Raw genomic sequence first — 13525 nt, 5'->3', positions numbered from 1 at the left:
TTACTGCCAGCCTACAGGGGCTTTACAGATGGTGGGGAGACAATGCAGGTATCATGGAGACACCCATAACATGATCTGCAGCACAGAGAAATGGCACAAGACATCCCAGGAAAAAAACCCAGCAGTGGCCAGGCCAGTTCTTTCGCCCAGCAAAAAAGCAGGGTGAGACCCCCCCCAAGAACTCAGCAATCTTTCTGCTCCTCGAAGCTCTGGAATCCACTGTTGCTCTTTGCTTTCTGCCAGCCTCTGCCCCTCAGAGGGGTAAACGGCTCATTCGCAAACTGGCAGGTGACCCCAGGGTTGGCTCCCAGCACTCAGCCCTGAGACCAGCACAGCCAGCTCCTTTGTTCCTACGTGAGCCTCTTTGGGTTTTCCTTCCCCCAAGCTTGACCATCACTGATGAGCCGTTTCCCGTTTCCCAGAGCCCGCTCTTAGCTTTGTTTAGAGGTAGGGAGCCAGACACCCACACTCCCCATACCCTATGCCCAGGGGACCACCACTACACAAGTGTCAACTGCTACAGGACTCCAGCAATGCTTGAGGCCCAAGTCACCCACCGCTTGAGGTCAGGACCACCTGACCTCAAAGATCCCACACTGATATGACCCAACACCCAGGCCACGCCCACATCTACCTGTGCCCCAACTACAAGCAGAAAAAAAAATCAACCAAAGAACAGGGAGACCAAAACGTTTAAGTTATTAAATCAAATATACAGAGCGATTCATTTAATATATACATATTCACAGAAATGCACTTTCACAAGGAGGGTGGCCGGGGCCGGCAGGTGGGCGGCGGCCTGGTGCCCACGGCAAACGCTGACAGCCGGGAGGGGGTCTGTGTGAAGGCACTTGTCACAAGCTTCAATACTGCCGCCATCCCGGGAGGGAGACCGAGCAGTTGGGAAGGGCACTTCTGAAAGCACAGTTGGAGATCTCTGGAGAGTTCTGGGCAGGAGGAAGCAAGGACGGCAGGCTGGAGGGGCTAGCCAAAGCGTGGGCCAGGTTTGCTTGCTGGCAGTAGGTCACACCAGTGACCTCCAACCCTGCTGACAACCACAGGCGCCACCAACAGCCGTGGTAACCAGCATCCCACGGGCCACCACAGGTCCAGCTGACAGCTACGGGCCAACGCAGCAGCCAGTGCCGCTCACAGCCACAAGCCAATGGCCACAGATGTTCCTAACAGCCACGGGTCCCACTGACGTCCACAGGCCAGGCCAATTGCCACGGGTGCCGCTGACAGCCACGGGTGCCGCTGACGGCCACAGGTCCCAGCCACAGCCCAGCCCACGGGTCCCGTGGGCTTTTGGGCCTCGAGCCAGAGAGAAACCCAAATGAGGAATAAAAAAGAAGAATCTGTAAACAGCGACAGCCTGTGGTAACAAACATTATACGATTTGGTGAGAACACAAACACGCCCTGCTCCCCTGCCACAGTGCGTGCGGACACGGAAACTTTACAAAAATAGCAATGATCCGAGAATACTCCGTTGTTTTCTGCCTGACAGCCATTGAATAATTTATACAAGGTTAAAGAAACGTAAAAAATAAACATTTGTTTTTTGTTTTTGGTTTTGTTTTTTACACAAAATAAAGAAACTATGCACACGGCCTTGGCCTCCTCTGGTCCAGCAGGCATCGTGGTGCCAGCGAGGGTTCTGGGTGCCAGCCCGGCAGCTGGCCTACTCCCTGCCAGCACAGCGCACATCCTTGGCGCTTCTGACTGCGCGGTTGTCCACTTTGGGCCCGGGAGCCCAGCAGGCTGGCCTTCCTAGGGAGCAGCTGGGGTCTTTGGTGAATTTGTGTGAGAGGAACTTCTCTGCCTCTGGGGAGTCCCCATCTTCGCGGCCCAGCTCCTCGTCCTCCTCGTCCTCCCCGACGGCCCCGTGGCCGGCTGGCCCGGGCAGTGCCTCGCCCGCCCTGCGGGGCGGTGGCGTGAAGTTCTTGCACTGATAGAGTACGTCTTTGTGGCCCCCGGTGCCCAGACCGCTGCTGCCCGGCCGCTCGATGGGGTTGCGAATGGGGTTGAGCGGGGCCCACTGGTTGTTGGCGCTCTCGTCCCGCGGCAGCCGGCTCCTCTCCCGCTCTTTCCTGCGCTTCCGCGTCCACCACACGCAGATGACTACGCAGACAAGCCACAGAACGCTGAACACACTGCACAGCACCGGTACCAACAGACCTAGGTAGAAGGAGAGGTAGTGAGCACCCCAGTGTCCCTACAGTCTCGTTTCTAGAACGGAGCTGGGTGGCAGCAGGTGCCCTCACCCCTCTGAGCAGTGTCCGCCTGGCAGATTCCCACTGTCCCGGAGCCTGGGAGCCCTCCACCCCGCCCCAGGCTCACCTGTGGAAGAGCCACCCATAACGACCGTTTCCACTTTGACCTCGGTGACAGCCAGCAGCAGTGAGCTGTTCCCTCGCTGGGTGATGGCAGCCACGATGGCATGGGCTGTGCTCTGGATCAGGCTGCTGTCAGTCAGGTCCCTTGCAGGGCTGAAAGACTGTAGCAGAGGGTGACGCTGGGGGGACAGCCCAAAGGCAGCCTCCGAGGCACCTGCCATGGCCACTGCCCAAACCCTGACTGGTTCCTGGCTGGCTGAATAGAGGGAGGGCTGCCATAGGTAGAGCTGAATTGGTGCTGGGTTACACACGGCCAGGATCTCGGAGAGTCTGGAGACCCTCTGGGTGGGAAGTTCACTGGGGTGGGATCCTGATTCAGAGATGCACCCACCAGACAGATTTAGGGAGTGGCCCAACCCTCCTTCTGCCAACACCCCTGTATCCTGCATGGACACGGCTGGCCTTTCTCGGTGCACTCAGCTCCCAGATCTGCACCCAAAGAGCTACAAAAACCAAACCGGCCCTGCGTCTCTACGGCTTACTTACGTGCTGCGACCCTACCCTGGCACCCGACCTGTACCAAGGCGTTTCCTTTCTCCCCTCTCCCCGAATACTGTGTCCCTCCATCACCATATGTCACAAGGCTACCTCGATCCCTCTGCCTCACCCTCCCCTTGGCCAACACCCACCCCCTGCCATCTCAAGGCTGCCTCTTTCAGGGACAGTTCCAGAACATTCTCTCCAGCCTCCTTCCACATGCCCGGGATCCTACCCAAGAGCCAACGTCCGCGGCTTCAGAAGCCAGGCAAAGGAAGAGACTTGTGTCACATGGCTGAGCCAGAAGCCCTGGAAGGCACTGTTCATGCCACTTCTGAAGCCCTATTTCCTACTGGTCTAGTGCCCGTCTTGTCATTTCTGCCTCTGCCTCTGTCCACCCCTGCCTCCCACAGCACGCAGGCAGCTCTGCCTCGCCTAGACAAGCTCCCTGCTGATCCCAAGGGGCTCCAGACCACTTCTCCTAAGAGGACCCAGTCTCACTCTCTTTTGGTTTTTTTTTTTTTTTGGTTTTTGTTTTTTTTTTGTTGTTGTTGTTGTTGTTGTTGTTTTGAGACAGGGTTTCTCTGTATTGTTTTGGAGGCTGTCCTGGAACTCGCTCTGTAGACCAGGCTGGCCTTGAACTCACAGAGATCCGCCTGCCTCTGCCTCCCGAGTGCTGGGATTAAAGGCGTGCACCACCAACGCCCGGCCAGTCTCACACTCTTGTTGCCTTTCCATCCCAGCAACTGATCCCTCGGACTTTCAGTGACCGCCGACCGCCTGAACATCTCGGCGCTCTTCCCTCCTATAGCTCTGCCCCCCCCACTGCTGCAGAGGTGCCGGGGGTGGGGTGGGGGACGGGGGCGTGGGGGACGGGCGGGTGCAGACAAATCTGGGTCCCATCTCAGTCCCCGCTGCTCCCGGTCTGCACTCTGCCATGCCACAGCACAGCTGCTGAGGCTTTCGAGGCCCCGCCCACCCACACTCACCACGGCCACCTCCACGGCACTCGCCCCCGAGGATGCGCGGTCACAGAGCAGCAGCAGGAGGCGGTCGCGTGCCGCTGCCCTCGTGGCAGGCAGGGCTCGGATTCCGGAGCAGATGGCGCCCACGGTGGTGCCCTGAGCAGACAGTACAACAGGTTAACGAGGCCTGCAGCGGCGGCCAACATCTGAGGCCACTCATCTCCCCGCTGGCGCGGGCGGGGGGGCTCCCATACCCCATATCTGTAGGCAACTCGAGGGGCTTAGGGAAAGTAGGGGCTGGGGGGATGGGCATCATGGCTTCCGGGCTCCTCTGTTCTAGGAGACAGGCAGGCTAGCTCTAATCACCCAGAGGATGAGGCTGGGACACGATCAGGAACAGGAACTATCCTTTAAATGCAAGGCCCACAGCATCCCTGCAACCCAGACTGGACCTGTCCCCTCTCTTGCCCAACAATCCCTGGGCTCAGTGCTTTCCCGTGTGAGCCCCAGCGGCGGCCATCTGAACAACCATGGGCTTCTGGACCCATGAGAGCTGAGCTGTGACAAGGTGACCACTCTAGGGGCAAGCTTTGGGACCCTGGGTCCCCCGGGGACCACATGCTCACCTGAGGCACTTGGTCACGGTTGAAGCGCAACGTGAGGCGCGCACAATTGTTGTCCAAATGCGTGGTCCGTGGCAGGCAGGGGGTGCTGGGGGGCAGGGGTTCCTCGGCTGCACACTCTCCCCAGTCCTCACAGGGTGGCTGCAAACACTGACCCAGGGCCTTCTCCCGGCATTGCTGCCCTGGTGGGCACTGGGCACTCAGAGCATTGGGCTGGCCGGACAGCAGACAAGGCTTCCACCCACACCACACCTGGGGAAGACACGCCCGGGAGAGACACATGGGACTGTGGGACCGCGGGCATGCACCCGCAGCACCTGACAGTAAGGCACGGTTGAGTCAGGGTCTCCAACCACCCAGGGACCCTAGGGAGGCAGGCAAAACTCCACTCCAGAAAGGTCTTTCTGTCAAAGCAGAAAGAGCTAGATAGAGCCTGGGTCGGGCCTCAACTTCCCAAAGTGTTCGTAGGGAGAGGTGGCCCCAGGGCCCCTCCCAGGCCACCCCCTGCAGCCTCGGAGTACCCAGGGTCAGGGTGCGAGCGGGGTGGATGAGGGGCTGGCCTCACCTTGCTGCAGTCCCGGTGGCCATCCAGGCAGCGGCAGCTGTTGCAGTCTTCTCCCCAGGAACTCCCATGTGGGAAGGACATGCCCCGGGACCAGCAGGGCCTCCTGAAAACGACCACTGTGGCGAGAAGGAGGAGGCTCAGCAGAGTACCCAAGCCCCGGAGGACAGACGCGGTCCACACCCTGGCCGCCGTGGTCACCACAGTCATACCTTCCTGGCACCTGGGGCCAGAGCGGCCTTGTGGGCAGTTGCAGCGGTACCCGTTGATCTCATCCACGCACGTGGCACCATAAGCGCAGGGCGAGGACTGGCACTCGTCGATGTCTGCGGGGAAAGTGGCTGGGTGTTTCTTTTCTTTTCTTTTTATCTATTGTGTGTGTACAGTGTTCTGCCTGCAGGTACGCCTGCAGGCCAGATCTCGTCACAGATGGTTGCGGGCCACCCATGTGGTTGCCGGGAATTGAACCGCTGAGCCATCTCTCCAGCAACTGTGTGTTTCTTAGGGCAGGCTGGCACCCCGCACGGGCACTGGGATGTGGGAGAGGCAGGGTGGTGGGGGGGGCGTGCCTCAGGCCGCCATAGGCTGAGATGGCTGCTGTCACTGTCACTCTGCCAGCCTGAAGCCTCCTAACCCAGCGGCCCTTACCCTCCCTCCATCTGCCTCTGTGCTTAGGGTACGCGGAGTCCTCTGTGCCCCAATCTTTCTGAGAGGTGGCCACACCCACGGAAGCATCCTCACGGGCTGGAGTGAGCATGGGCATTCCACCCCACAGCCTGTACTCCTCCTCCCAAGATGCAACTGGCTCTTCAGGGAGGAACTAGGAACCCACAGGACACGGACACGTAGGAGAGGTGGGACAGTGCTGTTAGCAGGTAATCTTATCAGGACAAGGACATTAATGTTGCCCAGCTCTTGATACTGAGGTTGGCTAGAGAGCCCCAGCACAGATCGCCCCCATCCCAACTCCTCCTGTCCACCGAGGCTGCTTACTGATACGGCAGTCGGGGCCCGCGAAGCCGGGTGCACACTCGCAGCGGAACCAGTTGACGCCGTCGACACAGATGCCTCCGTTGTAGCTGCAGGGGAGAGGGCGGTCACAAGGGGTTCCCCGTGATGGGCCCTGCACCGCCCCCCACCAGCCAGCCTCCTGGGCTGCCACTCACCAGGGCAGAGGGTTGCAGTCATTGGTGTCTGGATTTGAAGGGAGAGATGGGGTGGTTAGTTCGGCACACGCTTGCCCAGCGCACCTCTGCGGCAGACCTGTGTGCCTGAGGCTCACGGGTAGACACTATCCTGTCCGTACCAGCCTGGCAGAGTCAGCAGAGGAGTGCCAGGAAGGTCCAAGCCCCAGGCAAGCCACCGGGAGGGGGCCTGTAGTGGAGTGGGACCTATTTCTCAGCAGGAGCCCCAGGGTTCCCAGTGGTGGATCGGGGTGGGTGGGGGGTAGATGGACCCTGCGGGGTTCGCTGAGAAGACGGCACAACAGGTCTTAGAGCGTGGATGGGTGGGTGAGCTGGACAGGTGGAGAGCAGCTTTAAGAAGGGGTGGGGAGCTGGGTGGGGAGCAGCAGAACCCACGGGCCTCCCCCACCTGAAGCCCCTCCAGCTCACTGTGTGTGCAGGTGCGGCCCTCCCAGCCATCCCGGCAGATGCAGGAGAAGGAGTCTCCGCTGCCCACACAGGTGCCTCCGTTCACGCAGGGATTGGGCAAACAGCTGCTGTTCTTGGCTGCAAGGAGAGAGGAAGGGGTTTGTGTGTGCTGCCTGGACAGACCCCAAGGCAGGTGAGGCGGACAGCCTCGGGTGGGGGGGGTGCAGCAGGGTGCGCCCCGCTAGGCTGCACTAGGCTGGGTAGGGTCCTCACCGATGGTGCAGGTGCTGCCCTTCCAGCCTGGAGGGCAGGCGCAGCGGAAGGTATCGCCGCTATCGTAACACGTGCCGCCGTTGCTGCAGGTATAGGCGTCGCACTGGAACTCGCCTGCAAGCACATGACCACTCAGCGGGCGGGGCCGCGTTGGCCACGGCAGGGTCCTGGCAGGCAGCCCCCTCCGCTCATCGCAGGCGGGACCCAGGCGCTCACGTGAGTGGCAGGTCTTGCCCTTCCAGCCATCGTCACAGGCGCAGTAGAAGTCATTGACCAGGTCATAGCAGCGGCCGCGGCTGTGGCAGGGGTCGGGGAGGCAGTCGTTGGGATCTGGGGGGAGGACGCCGGTCAGCGGGGGTCACCGGCGCTGGGGAGGGCTTCACGGAGAAGAGCAAGAGCTGGGCCCAAGCACGTGGGAGCCTGGGACTCCACCCCACGACTTCAGGCCCGCGCACACCATGCTGGGTAGGTCACGGGGAGTGGAGCCAGGCCTCAGCCAGCAGGGGCAAGTCCAGGTAAGGCGGGCGTGCAGGAGCGCACACTCACTGATGTCACAGAGTTCGCCTTCCCAGCCACTGGGGCAGAAGCAGCGGAAGGAGTCCACTTCGTCAATGCACGTGCCCCCGTTGCGACAGGGCTGGCCCATACAGTCGTCAATGTCTGCGGGAGAGGGTAGGTGAGCTGTTCCTGTGGCCGGCCGGCCGGCGGGCCCCACCCCACCGACTCTGCACACCACTCACTCTCGTGGCAGTAAGTGCCCGTGAAGCCGCTGTCACAGATGCAGGAAAAGTTTCCCCCGGGCAGGCTGACGCAGTGCCCGTGAGGGCCGCATATGCCAGAGGGCGCCGCGCCGTGTGTCCTGGACCCCGCCTCGAACCCGCAGCCATCAATCACTGTGGGAAAGAGATGGGCAGGGATGAGGCCCAGCCCCACCCTGGGTTCCCACCCTGCCTGGGGCTGCGTCCCGCACCTCTGCATGCTCCGCCAGGGCATGTCTCCCTGGGCACTGAACAGTTCTTGCCAGCAAAGTCTTCCGGGCAGGCACAGTAGTAGTCACCCTCGAGGTTGTAGCAGCGAGCACCATTGAGGCAGGGGCTTGGCTCGCAGAGGTCCACATCCACCTGTCGGTAAAGGGAGGGTGCGCATCCGTGAGAGACCAGCTCTAGACAGAAGCCCTGTTTTAGTGCAGGCAACCAGGCCTCAGCCTTACACCAGACAGTGCCAGACCGAGCCTGAAGTCCCCACCCACCCCAGAATGTCCAAGCACCAACCATCAGCTGGACGGAAACACCTGTGGGCCGCCAGCCCCCTCCTGCCCAGCCCTCGCCTCCACAGCAGCCAAGCTTCCTCTGCCTCCCACAGGCAGCATCCGGCCTTGGCTCCTCCGGCCGGCAGGAAGGCCGGCTTCTGGCCCCCATGCTGCCAGGCTGCCCTCGGAGCCAAGAGAGGTCCTTCCCGCAGCCGGCACCACCATGCTCCCCAGACCGGGAGCCAGGCCACCGCCGTGGGCCCCCCGAGAAACCCACTGAGCAGGAGGCTAGCCCTTTTCACAAAGACCAGAGCAAAACCGCTCTGTGTAGCTCAGGACAAGAGGCGTCATCACCCAGTAGGGCTGAGGGCACCAGATGTGGGGGAAAGGCACCACTGCTTCCTAGGCCCACCCTTGACCCATGATGACCCCGCATCATCGAGTACTTGATTCTGCCTTTGGGGACCCTCTTGCAGGCTGCTTCCCTGTGTGGTCCCATTAGGGGGAGTAAAGCACAAGCGGTCACAAGGGACAAGTCTGACGTGGGTGACGGCCACAAGCCCCCTCCCAGCCAGGCTTCCGAGGGCAGTGTGGGCGACACTCCCTGTGCGTCGCACGGTAACTCCCACCACGGCCCCTCCAGGTCACTACCTCACAGAGCGGCCCGGAGAGGCCCCGTGGGCAGTGGCAGCGGAAGCCGTCCACCAGGTCCTCGCAGACGCCACCCCGATGGCAGGGGCTGCTGGCACACTTGTCGTACTCCAGTTCGCAGTGCCGGCCTCCAAAGCCCCGCGGGCACACACACTGGTACCCATTTACCAGGTCCTGGGTGTGTGGATGGGGGTGGGGTGGGTGGGTGAGCCTCATGCCCTCCCCCCCCGCCACATTCCGCCCCACCCAGTGTCGGCCCGGCAGGTGACAGACAGCCTCCTTACCTTGCAGGTGCCGCCGTGCTGACACTGCCCGTGACAGTCGTTGATGTCTAGGGGCGGAGGGACACGTGGGCAGGGTCAGGGTGGGGGGTTCCCCCTCTGTGCTCCCCAGCCCCACCCACCTGCGCCACCCACCCATACTGACTGATGTGACAGTTGATGCCCTTCCAGCCCGGGAGGCAATCACAGTAATAGCCGCCAATCAGGTTTTTGCAAGAAAAAGCATTAAGGCACGGCTTCCCTTCACACTCATTGGCGTCTGTGAACGAGACAAGGGGAGCTGTGGGGCTCAGGCCCCACTCGCCCACTGGGCCCTGCACCTGGCCCCCGCAGCCCGAGCTGAGCCAGCAGCCGCAGCCACACATGCACAGCACACAGCCCATGCACGCACGGCCCCCAGGGAGCCCTTACCCAGCTGGCAAGTGGCCCCCACCCACTGCTCCGGGCAGATGCACTCAAAGCCGTCCACCTGATCCACACAGGTGCCGCCTGCCGCGCACGGGTTAGAGGCACACTCGTCAATGTCTGCAGGGGGGAGGGAAGAGAGAGGGAGAGACATAGGGGTGTGGCAGGCAAGCGGGAGGGTGTGGCAAATTTGATACGGCCAGTGAATGTGGCATCGTGTCTCGTTAAGCGTCGACGCAGGGACGGTGGGGCACGGGGTGTGGTGGCATGGCCAACGGGTAGGGCACAGCCCATGGGTGGGGGTGGGGGGCTCGGTCTGCTGTGGGGAAGCAGTAAAGGGGCAGGAACCGGCTGTCCTTTGCCCAGTGTCCACAGCACAGTGGATTCAACTGCTCCGTCCGGCCCCCTAGGGTGCTGCCCACCCCCTACCTTGTGGAGCCCCCCACGCCCCCCACGCCCCGCCCCGCCACTCACCAAGCGCACAGGTGGGCCCACTCCAGCCCGATGGGCAGTGGCATTCGAAGCCCGATGGCACTTCGTGACAAGAGCCCCCGTTGGCACACGGGTTGGAGGCACAGGCGTGTTCAGCTGCAGAGGGAGAGGGTAAGCAGGGCGGTGCCTACCAAACTCAAGCCCACAAGACCCAGAGTCCGCTGGGGTACAGTCCACCGTGCACGGAAAACCACGGGGCTCGGCCGGGCTCCCTGAGAAGCAACGTGCCAACGTACCCCGCTCGCAGTTCTTGCCCAAGTAGCCGTCTGGGCAGGCGCAGAGGTACTGGTCAGGTTCAGCGTTGATACAGGTTCCCCCATTGACACAGGGGTGGTGGCTGCCACAGTAGTTCAGGTCTGGGCACAAGGGTAGGGCTCTCTCAGGGACGGGCCCAGCTTCAGAGCTTAAGGCCTGGCCCCGCCCCCGCCCGCCGCCCACCGCCCCCCCATCTACCTTTGTCACAGAGCAGGCCACCCCAGTTGGTCTCACAGTCACAGTGCCAGGGCTCCACACAGCTGCCATGCACGCAGCCAGGGTAGGGGACACACTCGTCACAGAACTTGCCCTGCCAGCCATAGCTGCACCTGGGGGCCGGAGCAGTGGGGCTATCAGCTAGGCACATGAGTAAGGGCCATAGGAGGCAGGCACATGAGTCCGGGCCGCCACCCCACCCCCGGACCTTGGCCGAGGAGAACAGCTCTGAGCCAAGCAGGGGTTACGGCCCGCCGGTCGGCCTCCCTGTCACGGGCATTCCCGGCCACCGGCCGAGATGGTCAGCCCAGCTGTCCCGTCACTCCTCCCTGAGCTATTCTCGGACTCAACCCTGAGCCAGGCCCCACAAGCAGGCGCCGGGAAGGAAGGCCCAGCCGGGGGAGGCCCAGGGACGCAGCGCCAGGTCCTGCTCGCCAGGTGCTGCTGGGGCCACCACGACAACCGGGGTCTGAGGATGATGGGACATCAGGAGAGGCCCTGGCCACCCGGGACTAAGGGCCGTGTGACCTCATTGCTATTCAAGGGCACAGGCGTCCCTGACTCCCAGGAAGTCCAAGCTGTGGGCTACCTAGCCGGCCTGTGGCAGGGCCACCCTGGGCAAGGTGGAGTCCAAGACACGGAGCTGAAGATGCCAGCTGAGGCCATAATCTTAAGACCTGGTTCCCTCTGGGCAGTCCCTCGGGATGTCAGGAGGTGGCCGGCACAGAGCCGGCAGGTGAGAGAATGGACTCCAACAGGCTGCCCTCTGGGCCCTGGGCAGGACTCTGGGGGCCCCTTCCTTGAAGGCTAAGGCCCTGTGGGGCAGGGATGACGCGCAGGCCACGTCACTTCCACGCTGACCCCCGCCACTGCAGTTATTTTTATAGAAGGAAAAACCACAGCCCTTCCTGAGCTACCCCGGGGTCACGCGCACGGGTTCTTATCGGCCCGGCTCACTCAGGGAAACTGAGGCTGGCCACAGTAGGTGTCCCATCTCTACTTGGGGAGCTTCTCTCCAGGTGGTGCGGGGAGTTGAGGGGCGGGGCTAAGCCTTGGGTCATCCACCAGGGGTACCACAGCTAGTTGGGGGCCCAGACCCTGCGGAGTCCCAAGGGTGAGTTCTCCACCCTGGGCGGGCCATCCCACGCCGGACCCCACCTTGTGGCTTTCCTGCCAGCAGTTCCAGGGCCTGGGGAGGGTGGCAGGAAAGCGCAGCCATCTCCGCAGTAGCATCCGGTTGGGGAGGGGTGTCCTCTGCTGAAACCTGAGCCCTGGACAGCAGGAGGCCATTTGGCCTCACCCTCTGGCCCAGGGAGAGGCGGGTGGCGCTCACCTACTGCCCCCTCCCCTGGTTTTCTACCCCAGCGTTGCTGTCTGTGTGCTAACCACAGCCATGGCGCACCGTGGGACACACTGACTTGTCTTTCACCCCCCCTCCCGCCCAGCCCTGAGCACACAGAGATGCCGGTACAGCCATCCAGGTAACAGAACAGACCTCTGGCCAAGCGGTGAGGATGGGGTTGAGGGGCAGGCTCCCGTGTTTACCACCCGTGGGCCACATCTGCCTAGACCCCAGGCCCAACTCCAGCGCACCGCTCAGAGACAGGCTGTAAAAGACTACACCAGGCAGAGAGCCAGCCCCATGGACAAATTCTGCTGCCCCCCACCCCCACCTCCCTCCTAGGATGAAGCTCCGAGAGGAAGGTACTAGCCCATCGTGGGTCGGTGCTCCACACAGTGCCTCGAGTACTGCGCTAAGGTTGTCTGACACCACAGTGTGTGCGGGTGACAACGGGGGGGGGGGCCCTCCACTGCATACATCTCTTTCTGCCCATGTAAGTCACTTAGCTACATGTGCCGCACGGTCCTCACCTGAAGACGCACGGGAGGCACACCCATCCTTCAGAGGGCACCCAGGGATGGAGAACCCGGACGACAGGGGGCCTTGGCAGGCCTACGGCTGTGGCTCTACTGCCCCAGACCTCCTCACCCCCAACGCTTCTCCTACACCCTCCAGCTAACCCCAACTCAACACCCGAGAGTGCCAACTCCTGCCCCGCTCAACGCTCTACCCTCCCAGCTGGACCTCACTGCCCCTTGATGTCTCGCAAGCCTCAGAGGGCTTCTACTCCCTACTCGACGCTGCAGGACCCCCTTCAGGCCTCCCTGTGACACTAAGTACCCTGCCATCCACGCCTCTCCTCTCCACCCGACCCCTGGGCTGGAAATGTAACCTGGAAGCCACATGTTGTGTTACCTTAAGTCCAGGCCTATCCAATACATCCTTCTTCACAGGCACGAGCCTGCCTCTCCCACATCTCCCACAGCCGTCCCCCACCTCAGCCACCACAGCTCCGCTGCCGAGCGAGCGGCTCAAGCTACCAGGTTTGCAGATCCTTCCTGACCTAACCCCAGCCAGCCTCTCTCTCACTCCTCCATGAAATCCCAGCCCCTGAGCATGTCTGCAGGCCCCGCCCACCCCTGCCCATCCCTCTCCTGCAGCCTCGAGTCACAGCCTCTCCCTCTAGCGTGCCACTGTGACATCCTACCATGCTCCTCGGGCAGGGCAGCAGGGTCTCATAATTTCATCACACTCGCACGCACGCGCACACACTCACACACACACACTCGTACACACGCGCGCACATGCACACGCGCGCGCACACACACACACCTACCTTGGCCTCTGCCTCTCCCTGGTGTGACTACCTTGGCCACCCTCTCTTGTCCCCTTCTAGCTGTCCTACGGGGAGTATGTCGCGGGACACACGCACATGCTCAAGACAGCACCGCCCCCTTCATGCCCAAGAGCTTCATAAGGGCAGGGTTCCATTTCAGCTCTGTAGTATCTGACTTCCTAACTCGAAGCACCGCACTCCACGGCCTACCAATGCCCGCCCGCCTGCCCGCAGGGCGCCCCAGCTGCCTGCCGCAGGCTCAACAGCAACTCAGGTAAAGAAGGGAAGGCATGGTGCTCACCTGCACTCCCCAGGCACAGAGCATCCCCCGTGGAGCAAATTACATCCTTGTTTACACACGGCTGGAACAGAGGGGCAGAGAGAGAGAGACAGAGAGAGAGAGAGAGG

At 62.1% G+C, this 13525-nt stretch overlaps 1 protein-coding gene across 2 annotated transcripts in view; it reads right to left on the bottom strand.

The window, feature by feature from the left end:
- Positions 1 to 692: 692 nt before the first annotated feature.
- Positions 693 to 13525, bottom strand: part of Jag2 (jagged canonical Notch ligand 2) — a 21907-nt gene continuing 9074 nt past the window's right edge. The window contains exons 5-26 of one of the 2 annotated variants that reach the window (XM_040742355.1): positions 13419 to 13479; positions 10422 to 10552; positions 10205 to 10324; positions 9951 to 10064; positions 9483 to 9596; positions 9217 to 9330; positions 9075 to 9121; positions 8791 to 8964; positions 7861 to 8011; positions 7631 to 7783; positions 7437 to 7550; positions 7107 to 7220; positions 6891 to 7004; positions 6639 to 6755; positions 6192 to 6219; positions 6019 to 6104; positions 5238 to 5351; positions 5029 to 5144; positions 4467 to 4715; positions 3865 to 3996; positions 2343 to 2499; positions 693 to 2180 (exon numbers count right to left, since the gene is read on the bottom strand). In XM_040742355.1, coding sequence (XP_040598289.1) covers positions 1684 to 2180; positions 2343 to 2499; positions 3865 to 3996; positions 4467 to 4715; positions 5029 to 5144; positions 5238 to 5351; positions 6019 to 6104; positions 6192 to 6219; positions 6639 to 6755; positions 6891 to 7004; positions 7107 to 7220; positions 7437 to 7550; positions 7631 to 7783; positions 7861 to 8011; positions 8791 to 8964; positions 9075 to 9121; positions 9217 to 9330; positions 9483 to 9596; positions 9951 to 10064; positions 10205 to 10324; positions 10422 to 10552; positions 13419 to 13479 — 3017 coding nt within the window. In that variant the 3' untranslated portion in view covers positions 693 to 1683. The remainder of the gene's footprint in view (positions 2181 to 2342; positions 2500 to 3864; positions 3997 to 4466; positions 4716 to 5028; positions 5145 to 5237; positions 5352 to 6018; positions 6105 to 6191; positions 6220 to 6638; positions 6756 to 6890; positions 7005 to 7106; positions 7221 to 7436; positions 7551 to 7630; positions 7784 to 7860; positions 8012 to 8790; positions 8965 to 9074; positions 9122 to 9216; positions 9331 to 9482; positions 9597 to 9950; positions 10065 to 10204; positions 10325 to 10421; positions 10553 to 13418; positions 13480 to 13525) is intronic. The other variant, XM_040742356.1, reaches the window with a different exon arrangement.

Source organism: Mesocricetus auratus, unplaced genomic scaffold (assembly GCF_017639785.1).
Source record: "Mesocricetus auratus isolate SY011 unplaced genomic scaffold, BCM_Maur_2.0 Super-Scaffold_15014, whole genome shotgun sequence".
Lineage (NCBI taxonomy): Eukaryota > Metazoa > Chordata > Mammalia > Rodentia > Cricetidae > Mesocricetus > Mesocricetus auratus.
The sequence above is the reverse complement of the archived record's forward strand: the minus strand, read 5'-3'. Positions and strand labels throughout refer to the sequence as shown.